This window comes from Seriola dumerili, unplaced genomic scaffold (assembly GCF_002260705.1).
Source record: "Seriola dumerili isolate Sdu_G_001 unplaced genomic scaffold, Sdu_1.0 BDQW01000043.1, whole genome shotgun sequence".
Classification (NCBI taxonomy): domain Eukaryota; kingdom Metazoa; phylum Chordata; class Actinopteri; order Carangiformes; family Carangidae; genus Seriola; species Seriola dumerili.
In genome coordinates, this window is record NW_019174298.1 from 2,927,979 (window position 1) to 2,942,392 (window position 14,414).

At 41.6% G+C, this 14,414-nt stretch overlaps 1 protein-coding gene across 1 annotated transcript in view; it reads right to left on the reverse strand.

The window, feature by feature from the left end:
* LOC111217300 (metabotropic glutamate receptor 7-like) overlaps nucleotides 1–13,947 on the reverse strand; it is a 60,288-nt gene extending 46,341 nt beyond the window's left edge. Inside the window, exon 1 of the mRNA XM_022739097.1 lies at nucleotides 12,759–13,947. Within this exon, the coding sequence (XP_022594818.1) occupies nucleotides 12,759–13,262 (504 nt within the window). The 5' untranslated portion in view covers nucleotides 13,263–13,947. The remainder of the gene's footprint in view (nucleotides 1–12,758) is intronic.
* Nucleotides 13,948–14,414: the final 467 nt, after the last annotated feature.

Below are 14,414 nucleotides of genomic sequence, written 5' to 3' on the forward strand. Positions count from 1 at the left end.
TGCGAAGAGTCTTTTTAATCTGCTTTATAGCCATGGTAACTAACATGGCTCTGTGGTTCATGGTTTCCAGAGGATGTATCCTAGCAACCTTTCATACACAGTCTATGATGAATCCTAATTACTTTGGTGATCCCCTGACTTTTCCAATAGGTGCACCGTGAGGTTAACGTGTGATTTTGGTTGAGATGCCAACAGCTAATGGATGGATGGCCAAAAAATGTGGCACAAACACATCCCGCCCCCTTCCATCAATTTCTGTACAATATGAAAATATATTAAGAGACTCTAGAAACTTGCTTGACTTGTGCCCAGTCTGCACACGTTTTAGTCATAGTCACATTGAGGTCATGTGGTAAATACAGTGCAGTCTCTCAAAATCAATCTGCGCATTAACTGCATTGCTACACAACTATAATGTAACGTTAACGGAAACTGGCAAGCACACTGGTAAGGTCCTTTAACCTGTGAAAGAAATTAACCAGTTATACCATTATTAGTAGTAGCACAAGTTGGAATAATAGCAAAACTAGTAGAAGTCAGCATTAATGTTGTGTGCTCTTGAGCAGTGTGGTATAAGGTTGGTTTCCATCTACTCCTTTTTATGTGCAATTAATCTAATACATAAAACAATGTTTCACCCTGTGTCTGTTTGTGTTAAACAATGTTTTCACTGCTTGAGGTTTGACCGGTGCTGCTTTAATCACATCATCTGAATGCGCACTCTTCTTCTGCAGTAGTTTAATGGCATCCGACCGGAAAAAATGGCACTACCAACTGTTTATCTCAACGAACGAACTCCTAATATTCACATAACTGTAGTGGATGGAAAAATCATGCTGGAGTTGGATGGAAACCCACCTACAGAGAAAGGGGGCTGTTGCAAAACTGTAGGACCTTGAGGTAAAGCTTTTTTAAGTCTCTGTAGGTCGACTGTCTTCCCACCCTGTGGCTCAGACAGATGGGAATGATCCTGTGTCCAGTCATGACCTGGCCAGCCATGGGCTCTCTTTGTTTTGCTTTGTGCTGCTGGTGTGGTGCATCACTGAGGGCATCTGACCTGGTAGTCCTTTCAGCAACGCACTGGCTCCACCGCACAGCAAGAACAATGGGCAATTGTCCACTCAGTGAGCGAAAGATGCTTTAGCCAGTGTTGTCCTGAATAACCTGCCAACTCTGGAAGAACTGGACATAGTCTTTTGGATAGAGCTATTCTGTGTAAACAGACTCTCATTCTCACCAAGATCATGATTCATCAGAGCGAGTGTCTCGACTAATGGACCGAGAAGATTTATGTGGAATGTGTTTTTGTGTCACGCACATTTCACATAACTTCCACTCGCAGTGAGACAAAGTGTCAGAAGGCTGCACACTGACATGTATTTCAGAGCCAGAATCAGAGATGCGCAACAGACGCCAGATCAGACAATTACCCTCAGACAAGTTAACCAGCCGAAACAGGATGGGGCCCAGTCGAATACAATGGAACTGTCACACACCACTACTGAAGGGTTATCTTTATTTTCAACGCGAGCACTAACATGCATCTTTCTCGAAACAGCTCATGTGGATCTCAAGTCTGCTAATATCACAATCTGTCAAATAGTAACTCAAACACAACCTCTTAGATATATATTTAGAAGATCTGAAACCGAGGCTTTTAAACTTGTTGGTTCATTGATCATCAAAAATAAAAAATAAAAAAATGTATGAAACGTGCTGATGTTTCAGTATTTCCAAGTACATAGAACATAAAAAAAAGAAAAATGATGACAGGGTTCAGAGAGGGAACATTCCTCTATAGCAGTATAGGAGCTGAACCCATGAAGACAGTATATAGGCAAGATAGTATTATGTGAACTGTGTATGTACTAAAAGTGAAACATCAACATTATCACGTGGTGTGAATCAGCACATAAAAACCCCAAACACCAAAGTCTTGTGGTAAACTAGGCTGTTCCAAGCCACTTGTGCTATGGCCAGCAGAGTGAGTGGTTTTAAGTGCCTTGCGTTTATTTAGTTCTTGACTTAATGTTCATTGGAAAACATTCAAAACCATATGTGTGGATGGTTTCTCCAAATGAAAAAGTCTGATGTGTTTCCAACTGTGCACAGGAACTGGAAAATTGGTTGAGCACAGAGAGTGTAGGATTATTGCCACCCTAAAACACACACACACACACACACACACACACACACACACACACAGGCTTGTTTTTGACACTTAGGAGGACACTGCATTGACGAACGTACATACCCTGTAAGCTTTAGCCTAACCTTGGCCATAACCACATGTCTAACCTCAACCCTCACCCCAACCTCAGCCTAAGCCTTAACCACAAAACAAATCTAATGGTTAACCTTGTGGGGACCAGCTCAATTGGCCCCAGAGGAGAGGTAAGTGATTAATGCAAGCAAACACTTACAAGGACTTACATTTATTACTTGAGGACTTGCCCAACAAGTCCTCCAAAAATGAATCAACAGAGTACATTGTTTCTAACTGCCCTCCAGAACAACACACACACTCAAGGTGTTTTGTGATCTGATGCCAGAGTTGACATTTCAACATCACTGTGACGTTTTCACACTCCTGCCTCTGTGGACTTTGTCACTCTATAATAACATCACACTACTTCTTCCTTTGCTCCCAAAGGACAACAGTTTTTTTTTGAGTTTTTTTTTTGCTAAAATGAACAATACTTTCCTTTTTATTGGACAGTTTGTCTTGACTTACCCCAACCTTAACCACTACCTGCCTAACTACAGCCGTTAGCCCAAGGTCTCAGCTTTGAAATGTTTGCTTAACCTTGTGGGTTACAACTTTTTGACACCAGATGGTACACAAATTCCCATAATGTGAATATTTCAACATATTTCTGTCCATAAAACGTGATCAACACATGCACACATGCAGGCTTTAACAGGAAATCCATCAGCCACAGTATGAAAACTGAACCAAACTGACGGAGGTATTTCATCAGGACGGTGCAAATGTAATCCTAAAACAAAAGTCCTTTAGTCCTCCTGAATTTTATATGAAATTTAGAATTTTCCCATTGGCAGAGTTGCAGGGATATTTGGGTGTGACTGGCTTCTGCACCAAAAAAATGGTTTTGTTTTCCAAAAGCCTACATGAATTTACTGGCAAATATCACATCTGATTGGCCTTGGACCTCCAGGTAGAGGGGGGATGACAGCTCTATGCGTAATCTATTGATAAATGACATGCTATTGATCCGCTTAGCATCACTGTGGGCCACACGTGAGTGCTCCAACACTGATAAGGCAGTTAAAAAACACTATAGTCTGTCATCGATAACTCTTGTCCAGTAGTCAATTGTCATTTAAGCAACCTTATTTGAAAGGAAAGAGCTTCCCTAATTTGCAAAATATCAATGGTGATTGAGGTCTTCCCCCAAATCAATGTAACTGTCACATGCAGGCGTTTCAGAGAGCACTTGAAATCCCATAGGATTTGCATCTGAAAACAGTAATCCTGTCAACTGATTTTTTATGTATGCTCTGGCTGCTGCAGCACAGCATACTTTTCAAGCTCAAAAGAACAGAGACACAAAAACATGTTCAAACAGTACTCGTACAGCACTGCACATCCAGCCAGAGAAAAAATAAATAAAAAAGCACACAAATACAGAGAAAATGAAATTGAAGCTAATGAAACTTAAGTTCCACTATTTCATTTTCACATGTAAAATCAACAGGTATTTTAGCATAACTACCCGAGGCCCATGCTGCACTCTAATAATTTAGTCTCCCTATAAAGGTCCACATTGCGCAGGCTGATATAATGGTTATATATTACTATCTGCTGTTAGCAACCGTTCTGACGCACCCTCAGGCCCTGCTGTAATAACACAACTGAAGGACAAGGAATGAATCCCGATGACAGCTTATTATGTATCCTGTGAGAGAGCACACTGGACCCTGACATCTCTGAGATACAAACAGCACACACGCACAAATGCAGTGACATACACACACAAGCGCAGATGAATTTAACATGTTTTATGTGCACAGTTCACTTACCTTTAACGGTATGAACATTTCAGAGCCTCACCGTATTTATCAGACAGCTAAAGCTATCAGTTACTTTACTGATGGAGATTTTACTCACAAAACATTTAAGCTTACAAAATATCATTTATTGTTACAGATCCAACTACCCAGCAAAATATAAGGTCGTTAAAACTAGCTCCCGCTTGACCAGCTAAAACAGTAAAATGCTATGATTAATTACACAGTGACGCATCAGTAACAATAATTCAATGACATTACACATAATAATATAAGATTCACAAGTTTTTCTGCATGAGTAGTAGAATTTACTTGTAATGGAGTGCTTTTGTTTTTGTGCATCGTTGTATTGCTACTTCCAACACTGTCAGCCACTAAAATTTCTACCACTACTCCATTACAGTGAAGGTCAAAGAAAAAATTTGTTTCATTTAAATCAACTGCAACATCTCTTTCAGAAACGATGTCAAAACCGGGGCACATGAAACTAAAACGACTGTATTCGCATTTGGCTTCATACCACTAGAGGTAACTGAGAAAATATAAACACTATAGCCGAAGGACCGTTGTGTTTTCTCTTCGCTCTCTTGCAGCTCAAGCTGGCGTGCGCTGACTCTCTGTCTATTTCTTGCTGCTCTTCAGTGGCATGCCTATCTACATTAGAGCCCTCACATGGGCATGCAGTCTAAACACAGCCTCGTGCCTCCAGCCTCCAGGGACAGTAAGACAGCCATGTGAGCAGTGCACCTCCTGTCCCTTTAAAGTTGGCAGCATACTGAACAAAGTTTATTGTGTATTGTGTTCCATCGGTCTATTTGAACATATGTGGCTGTGGCCATTAACTGTGTGAGCTGTGTGATTTACACAATGTGCTGAACATGAACATGATAGCAATGTCGGTCTGACTGTTAGTTGGTTGTTCCACCGCTTTGGTCAAGATGGTTTTGCCATTAAACTGGAATATATTCAAACATTCATGATCCTCAGAGGATAAATCCTAATGACGGGTGATTCCATGACATTTCTTGATGTCCAACATCACGCCAAAAAATTATATTTGGTTTATGACCAAATACCTGAAAAACTAATGACATTCCCATCAGCCTATAAGCTATAATTTGTTTTTAGTGCTGATTAGCAAATGTCGCCTTATCTAGCCGCATGGTTTTGGTCTAATTTGATGAGTGATGGAAAGTAACATAATCCATTAAGTATTACTATAATTATGACTACTACTAGTTTTGTATTAAAATACACAAGTTTGAAATACTCTTCAACTTTATAGATCAACATGTCAGAGGAAAATATTTCCCTTTAACTTCACTAAATATATCTGACAGCTAGTTTCCAATTACTTTACACACAGCATGCTAACATGCTAAACTACAATGATGAACATTAACATTATACCTTCCAAACATCAGCATGTTAACAATTTCATTATGAGCATTTTAGCAAACTGACAGCAGCGTTTAGCTTCAGCACCACTGTGCTGTAGGTAAAACCTCTCAGAACCACTAGTGTGACCACAGTCTTGTTACCAAAGGCTTGGGTTAACCATGATAACTTGTAGTCACTCATGTGTTTAGTGCCAATTAGCAAATGTTAGCTTACTACCATGCTAAAATAAGATGGTGAACAAAGTAAACTGCTAAACATCATTGTGTTAGCATTACTGACATTAGTATCACACCACAAGTACAGTCTCTCAGAGCAGCTTGTGGTGTTGTGTTGATTCAGCAACACTTAAAGTTCCCCAATTCAGCATTTATAAACACTATATATAAACATGTGGTTTACAGTACACAGTACATAATGTTATTCTTTGACTAGACTCTTTAAGTCTTTATTAATGTACAGAATTTATCAGTTATAACATCTCCTATATGAAAACATATTCTAAATAATTCCAATAGCACTTTACTACATTGTCATTGTCATCTGTTTATACACCTGCTTCTACTGATGGGTGCCCACAGGAGGAATTATAATATAATTATAATATAATAATTATAATTATATTAATATATTAATATAATAATATTGTTGATAAATACATTAATAAACATAGCTGTGTAGCTACATTTTAGTGTGTTATGAACTATTTATTAAATGTTTATGTACTGCTTATAAATTCTAAACTACGGGGACTTCAAATAAAGTGCTGGCCTTGTTTCCTTCAGCTTGCCCCATTTTCCTTAAAATGCAACATCTTTTATGTGCTAAGAGGGAATTCTCCCCGACAAGTAGATCCACAGGATTAGTCTGAATTGCAGTGTAATTTCTAAGGTGTCATGTGATTCCAGAGCTGGATGAGGAAAGTGACATGCTTCCTTTTGAAGCTGCAGCTTCTAAAAGCAGCCTTTTAACAAATTCACTTAACTCATTTACCAGGAACTGAGAAACCGTGAGAGGAAACCTAGTGAAAACAGATCATATTTAAAAAGGCAAATTTCTTATCGATCTATAAAAAACATTTTGTGTGCAGGTTTTCTAAACAGACTTAGATGTTATTTAGTCATACAGCACACAAGTCTACTATGGTTGAGTAACTTTGTAATTCATGTTGCATAGATCTCAGATCACTACAATGTGCCTTGTGCTAATGCATTTCAACTGGATCGTTTTCTAGTGAAGCAACGGGGACATTTTTCCTTTTGGTAGGATGAGTGAGAGGCCGACCAGCAGCCAGCAGAGACATCCTCATGATTCTCCACTCATCCCCGTAAGAGGATCGGACGTAATGGGGTTTCCTCTTCTCTCCCTCCTTCTGCTCACCAGATAAACTGCAGAAAACTTCCGGAAAAGTCTAAGAGTGCCATTCTTTTTATAAATATATTTTATAGTCATATCGACAATAAGTTTTAAAGGAACACCGGTGTGACCTCAATGTGAGTGAGGCTAAGCTTTTAAGCAGGTGGCCTCTTCACTCCTCCAGTGCAGTGGGAGAAAATGGGGTAATAACCTGACTGGGGGAGTCAAGCCAAGCAAACACCCCAAACCCTATACGTGAGGGATGGCGCAGCATTAAAGATGCTGCATCAATCAGCTGTAAGGGGAGTCATTACGTGGAAACAAACTATAATATTTCTGGAAACAAATGACGGATGGAATCACAGTGTATTACCCCTGTTTTCATTGAGAAACATTTATTCATATAGCATGCTATTATGTAGCTGAATAATAAAGTGCACCATCCCCCCAGGCCTGTGGGAATAGCCGAGACCTTAATATCAGACGTGCATGGTTTCTCATATTCTCCCCCTGGCAGGCTGCTGACCTAATGACCTCATGTCAGCACCAATGACAACTTGTCTGACACAGGGATATTTTATTCATTTTATTAATATTGCATCACTTGCTCACACTGCATCGTGTTTGCGTGCGTGAATATATACCTGCTCCACTGAACATGAGCCCAGCACCACTCCTCCACGACACTATTTCTCCCAAAAAGGGCAAAAGGGTGGAAAATTTGGAGAATCGGGCTGTGAGGCAACATTCTCTCTGTGTGGTTATCAGTTTAATTATTGCCTTTGCAGGTCTGAATCTCAAACTGCTAGACACATTTTCCTGGAGTACAGTCCGTGCTCTGGAAACAGTTACCAGCAATACAATTCCATTTTACAAACACCCAAATTTAAATACAAAAACAATGTGCTATTTTTCTTTTCTTCTTTAATTTATTCATCCATTTCCGACATCAAATCTATGCATCGCTTATCGCTTCACAATATCAGCAGTTTTCAGTCCTGGTGCTCAAACTCAGAGCACTGCTGCCATTCTGGATGCTACCTGCATCCTGCACTTCTAACACTATGTCCACACCAACATTTGCACACCATCATTTCACTAAGTCAGGTGAGACACAATTGCTGCTGGTCATGAATTGATCTTGCCTTGTTCACTTCTCGCAGAGTTCAATCTGAGTGACCTGTGACCTGCGAAACAACGTGATTCACCGATGTCCAGCCAATTTGAAAGTACAGGTGGGATTGACCTCTCCTTAAGTAAGTATTGATTGTTTGTATCCTTGTTTGTTTAACTGGATGCTTACTGCAGTAGAAGAAGACTCACGCTGTGTGGCTGGCAATGAGTGCAAAGACAGAGATATAGAAAAAATACTACAGTGTAAAGTAACTGATAAAAAAAAAAAAAAAAAAGGTGTAAAATTCTCAACTTGTGGAACGCTATTGTTAGCCTGTTAGCCATGCTAACACCTGCTGCTTTCACTTGTAACCCTGCCCACATAATTTCCTGTCCCACCTGCTTTTTGCCACAGTGTGTGGGTAAATTTTACCCTGCCAATTCTGATGTGACCGGGCCATAAGTCAGCATCCGATTAAATGGCTGGACTAAAACCCTGCAGGGTTCTCATTGCCAAGGACTAAGAACGATAATCACTAGATTCACTAGAAAATCTGCATAAATGCGTCAGTGTAACTGATGACTCAATAACCCTTTAAAGTCTGTCAGGCAATTTTGTGAATAGCGCGTCATTAGACCGTGACAGAAACAAAGTGCCTATACGTGTGAACTATTTTGAAAGTCTACCTTCTTTTGGAGAGTTTTGTGTTCAACACGCTACAAGAAATTGTATATGCCTATTTGGTGTTCTGCATAAAAACAGTAAAAAAAAAAAAAAAGCAGATCCCAATTCTTCTTTCATTCTACACAGACAATCAACCGCAAACTGTCTCCCTGAGCTACTCCTGTACTCTACAGTTAAAGTGATATTCACATCGTTTATTTGATATTCACATGGCTATCATGGTTATTGCTAGTAATTCACTAATTGGGCATATTGTCCTCACATGTACAGTGTATTATGAATGATCAAATGCACAGCTGATGTGCTCACACCCCCAATTTAACTTGACAAATATCAGTTATGGTCAAAATATTTCTACTATTCTACTGATGATAAACAGAATCATCATAATATTTAAATTCTGTGCATAAAATAATATAATAATATTATTTGGCTTTAGTGGCTTTCAAAGGAGTAGAGTTATGTGTTAACAAAGACCCAGAGCCTTAGTTTTGAGAGAAGATTACTTTCTTATCCATGTTTCAGATTTCTGTCATAAAGTTATAAAGCACTGAATGGGGCCTTTGTGTCACACTCTGAATAAAAGCCAATTAGCAAGTGATGGAGAGAAACTACGAGAGCCAAAACCACTGGTGTGTATCGTGAAATATCAAGACACTTGTGTTTTCATTCCTTTAGCAACGGTAATGGAGCTCTCTGTCTCTATACTGTATGTGAGTGTGTGTGCATTTAACTACTCATATGCTGCACACTTGACATATCAACCGTGTCTCCTGAGATAGTGCTGAATACATTGCTAGAGATGTGACTAATTGACCTGCACCGCTTCATGCATCTATGTACAAATGGCAACCGTGTTTAGAAAAGCAGACACATTTAACCTCTGACATTTGGTGCAGAGCTTGTTATGTGACACACACACACACACACACACACACACCCTTCATATTCCTTCAGTGTCCGTCATTACCACTGTCAGCTGAATAGATCACACTGCAAGGCTTCAATCTCCCTCAAATCAATCACAGAGATGATTCTGTGAAAAAAAGAGAGATAAAAAGCCGACCGGAGCCTGTCAGGGCTATGAGCGTGGAGGATGTCAATGCCTCACTTAGACAGCTAGTCTGAAGGGGCCGCTTCCCCAGACAGGAGGACAAGACGGAGTTCACCTGCATTCAATACAAAGTTTTGCCTTGGTCTTCGTGAGAAGAGATGCGATGGAGAATAGCGAGCTGCACTCCCTGGTGTAAATGTCATCTGGATAAAAATCAATTTCATGATTCATTCAAGAGGCCAGGACTTACAAATGGACAAAGTTGCCCTGTCTTTTCAACTAGAGAGTCGTCCTCCCCGAGAATGACTGGATGCAGAGGGTAAGGATTGGATGATTTTTCAAAAGGTGCACAACATCATAGCTCCTGGTAACAATCCAAAAGTTTGGCTGATTGATTTTTTTTCTCCTGTGGCATTGTTGCTTCTCATTTCCAACACAGCATGAAAGGCAGCGAAATAAAAACATCTTAGCAGCAAATCGGCCTCACCATGGCAACAGTATTGATCAACCCTCCTGGGTCCCCAGAAAAATCTATCCCTCATGTCAATTTCCCAGCATTAACAGTTCAGCAGCTACTCATGTCCTGAATAGACAGCCATGATATTTAGCGTCTGGCAATAAAATCTACAATCACTATTTAGCTTCCCTGATGATTCATTTATCGCAGAGGTGAAACATAAAATGACCTGATTAGATTCACTGAGAACAAAGTGGGAAGTAGGCTAGGAGGACAGCTCCGGGAGAGGTCATTGTTTCTAGGCTTGAAGTGGAGAAAATTTAACTTCAAAGTCCATCAGATTGCTCAGTTATGGAGCATTTCCAATAATCAACTATAATCTGTATCAGCCAGGACAAGAAACTGAACGCTCTGTATGGGGCCCAATTGATGTTGCTTTCTCTTTGATTTGAGAAAAAATAATCAGCTTTGGTTCTTTAATCATATCTGAACAGGTGTTCTCTCAAGCTCTTGATGCTTTTGACTGGAACCGTTTGATACTTGATGGATTGCAGTTGAAAACAATCTCAGAAACTTGAAATTGCTACCCCACACTAATCTAATGTTGTAAGACTAATGAGAGTAAATTAGCTGGGAGCTCTCACTTCTGGTATGTATTGATTATACGGTATCATGTGGCTTCACATTTAATTAATCATCGCTATTACCGATCCCATCATCACAACTGATACCAGATGGGGGGGGGTTTTTGCTGTTGAAGGGCAAACAGGTTCGGAGGAAGACTGAATTTATCTTCTCTCAGGTGTGCAGATTTGACTGTGGTGATTAGATCCACCTTTCTGACATCACTATGGGGAAATGAGGAGAAACATAGAGTGACGGACGGAGCTGCATGACAACTGCTGTCAGATTCCTCAAGCTTGATTAGCTTAAACGCCTGAGCTCCAGTGCAACATCACATGTGGACTACACCTACACTCCCACAGCTTGACACTTACAGACACACTGGTACACCTGTTGTAAGGAGCAAAGAGGAGAGGGGATTATGAAATTCTCTCTCTCTCTCTGTCTCTCTCTCTATCTCTCTCCTTCTCTCTCTCCCCCTAAACCCTGTAAACTTCACAAATGCAAACATGGCTGCTTGGGAGAAGAAAAAAAAAAAAGGACGACTTACAACTCTCACATTCTGCAACAAAATACAGGGTGTAGTGAGGACGATTCAAAGCATAACTGGAGGGCTTTACTAACTTGGTATAATAAAAATTTAATCTGTTAACTCAGCCTGCAAAGAGTGAATAGGAAGCACAGCCAGGCTGAAGGTTGCGGTGAGGACAGTCAGTCTAATTGTCCAGCCAGTGGAGCCACAAAACTCCAGAGGATGGCTGCTGTGAAAAAAAAAAAAAAAAAAAAAAAATCATGCGTAAGTGTGTGTGTGTGAGAAAAGAAAAGGAAGAGAAAGGAGGACGGGTGGGGGCTAAAAGCGTGTTAAGTATTTTTATGGTTTTACAGTTGCAGTTAAACAGCTACTTACAGCCAGGCCCATAGTTTGTCTAATTGAACTGGAACAAAACGACAAGACGGTGAGTTACAATCTGCAACCACAAACCATTAGCGCCAACACTGCAGCTCAGGTGATCCTCCTTGGGTTTAACGCCGCTCTCCTCACACCAGTACATAAGTCTGCGCATTTGCAAAACAAGCATCCACATGGTATTTCAAGTAATTAGTTATTTTGCTATGGAGATGTGTTTTAAATAATTAATCTGCTGTATTGGTGCCCTGCTGTGTTTCCCACTCCACTGCAGCACCAGCAGTGGGCCAACTCTATTAGCTGACTCTCAGCCAACAGGAACAGAGATGTGTTGCCATCAACCCAAGCTAACTCATTTTGAAATTAGGGGTGCAAATTTATTTCATTCACTTTGCAGCTATTGAGCTCAATTAGGGTGCAGAGAGTTTGAAACAGGCCAATTTCGTTGAGGGGGCCCCCCTGTAGAAATACACTGCAAAAGCAAGCCACCTCAACTATGAATCAAGGCTTTCAGGTTCAAAACAATTCATAAGAAACGCCTACGGTCTTTCCCCTACAAGAGCCTCATACGATCATGTGTAATCACATGAAGCAGGCCTGTTATTCTCAGGAGGGGGTTGTTGAGTTTGGGTGTGATTGTGTCAGGCTGTCAGTGCCCACTCATCCAGACTCCGGAGTGAGACTGGAACAGACGGGAGCTGTTCTTTCAGCACCACCGGGGACAAGCAACAGCACTCTCAGCTGTCTCATCCACACAGTGTAGTGGAGGGGAAAACCACCCAAACTCTCTCTGCCCCGTCCTTTTGATCCTATATTTCAAGATGGGGAGAAGTCTAAGTGAGAACTGATCCTAACATTCAATGGATTGGAAATTTAAAAACAGCAGATTTCTTTTTTCTGTTGTTGTTGTTAGTATCAAAATCTTTTTCCCTCAGGAGATACGGTTTTAGTTGTTTACCACTCATGGCATCCCTTTTCATCTGCTTGCCGTTACTGGGTGGGTAACAAAGAGGAGGCGCATCACTTTCACTCTTCCCTAAAAAGCTGATTAATACAAAAAAAAAAAAAAAGCTTGAACACACTGGTGACTAGGCTGTTCCCACAAAACTATTGCACACGCTCGAAGACTTGCCTGAAAGAGGCGTAGGATGTTGGCAACCATAATCGATACTGAACTCGCCGAGGCTCCGATGACTCCCACCACTTTTTCAGGCTTGACAAACACCGGTGGCTCCCCGTTAGTGCACCTCACGTCGGAGGTGTCCTTCGTGATTAGGGCTTGGACGAAAGTTAAAGATTGCTCCAGCGCGTAGGTATCCCTCGAACAAGTGTCCAGCACCCGGGCGCCTAAGGTAATGTTGGGTAGGAGTTGCTCGTCCTGGTTTATTTGGTCTAAAGCGTACATCATGGCCTCAAGCCGCTGGATGCCGTTCTCCTTTTTGAGGTCACCGCACGGCGTGCCGTCGGTCCCTCTGGCGTGCACAGGGAAGAGTCCGCCGAGGGTCAGGTGCCCCTCAGTCCGTATTGAATGGGGTGCATACGTCTCCTGAGGCAGCGCGAAATCTACCACAGTCCTCATGAGCCAGAACACTCTCCATACAGAGCTCAGCCTCACGCACACCCCGGGACGAGCCATGGTCAACTTTTAGGAAGGTTGGAGTCTGCAATCCGCCGACGATAGAACCAGAGAGGCAGAGAAGTTTGTTAATACGAATCCATCCTTGTCACCAGGGAGGAGATTCAACAAGCTGAAGGGCTGGAGAACCAAGACGCTCTAGACGGCTCAGACAAACTGCGCCCATCGCTTTGCAGCCGGGAGTGAGCGGTGCAGCTTGTTGAATAGTGAAGCCTCTGACTGTAATTCAGTGCCCTCGGAAAGAGAGGGTACATCCATTAGTCAGGAAATATCAGTAAAAGAACAGAAACAGCCGCCACAGATGAACTGGCCTAATTTTGTCCATTTATACTAAATCCAAAAATCCGAGTGGAAACACAGAGAAGTCGCTGCTAATAACTAACATATCTTCACAACCCGAAGCGGCAATTCTACCGAATAAGATTAAAAAAATGAATTTGAGGAATGATCTCTGAAAACCAACAGCTCACTTAAATGTTAGGACCGGCAGAAGTGGGAGACATTCTTCTCGCTCAGACCAACTCCACGGGAGAGCAGGGATGGCTCGGTCGGCTGTGGTGTATGTCTCCCAGGGGTGCATATCATCTCCACAGTGCACAAAAAAAAATAGAAAGAAAGAAAGAAGGAGGAAAAAGGCGTCTAGCCTGAGCTGTAATGTGCGTTCACTGAGCAGAGGACTGAGGAAATCCAGCTAATTAAAGCCTCGGCTCTTTCTGTCTCCGCAACCGGTCGCATTTATACAAAATGAATGAGTCACAGCGAGGGATTCACTGTGTGCGCCGAGTTTTCAGCCCCCTTTCCTTGCGAGACGTCATTCAGTTGGCTGGAAAAAAAAAAGAAAAAAAAAAGTACCATCACTTCATGGCAGGAAGTTGCCGCTCAGTGTCTTCAGACACCAGTTCAGCGAGAAGGTAAACAAGAGGAACAAATGCTCTCATTGACTTGATAGTAAGACAATTGTTCCTGTGAGTGCGCGCCGCATCTCAGCATTCATAATCTCTTTCTCTCGCTGCGTCCCCTCCCTCCTTTATCCCCCACCTCCCCTTCAAACAGACACAGACACACACACACACACACACACACACACACACACACACACAAAGAAAGTCTGAGTGTTTTTTCTCTCCCTGTTTTCTTTTGATGCTGACGGTG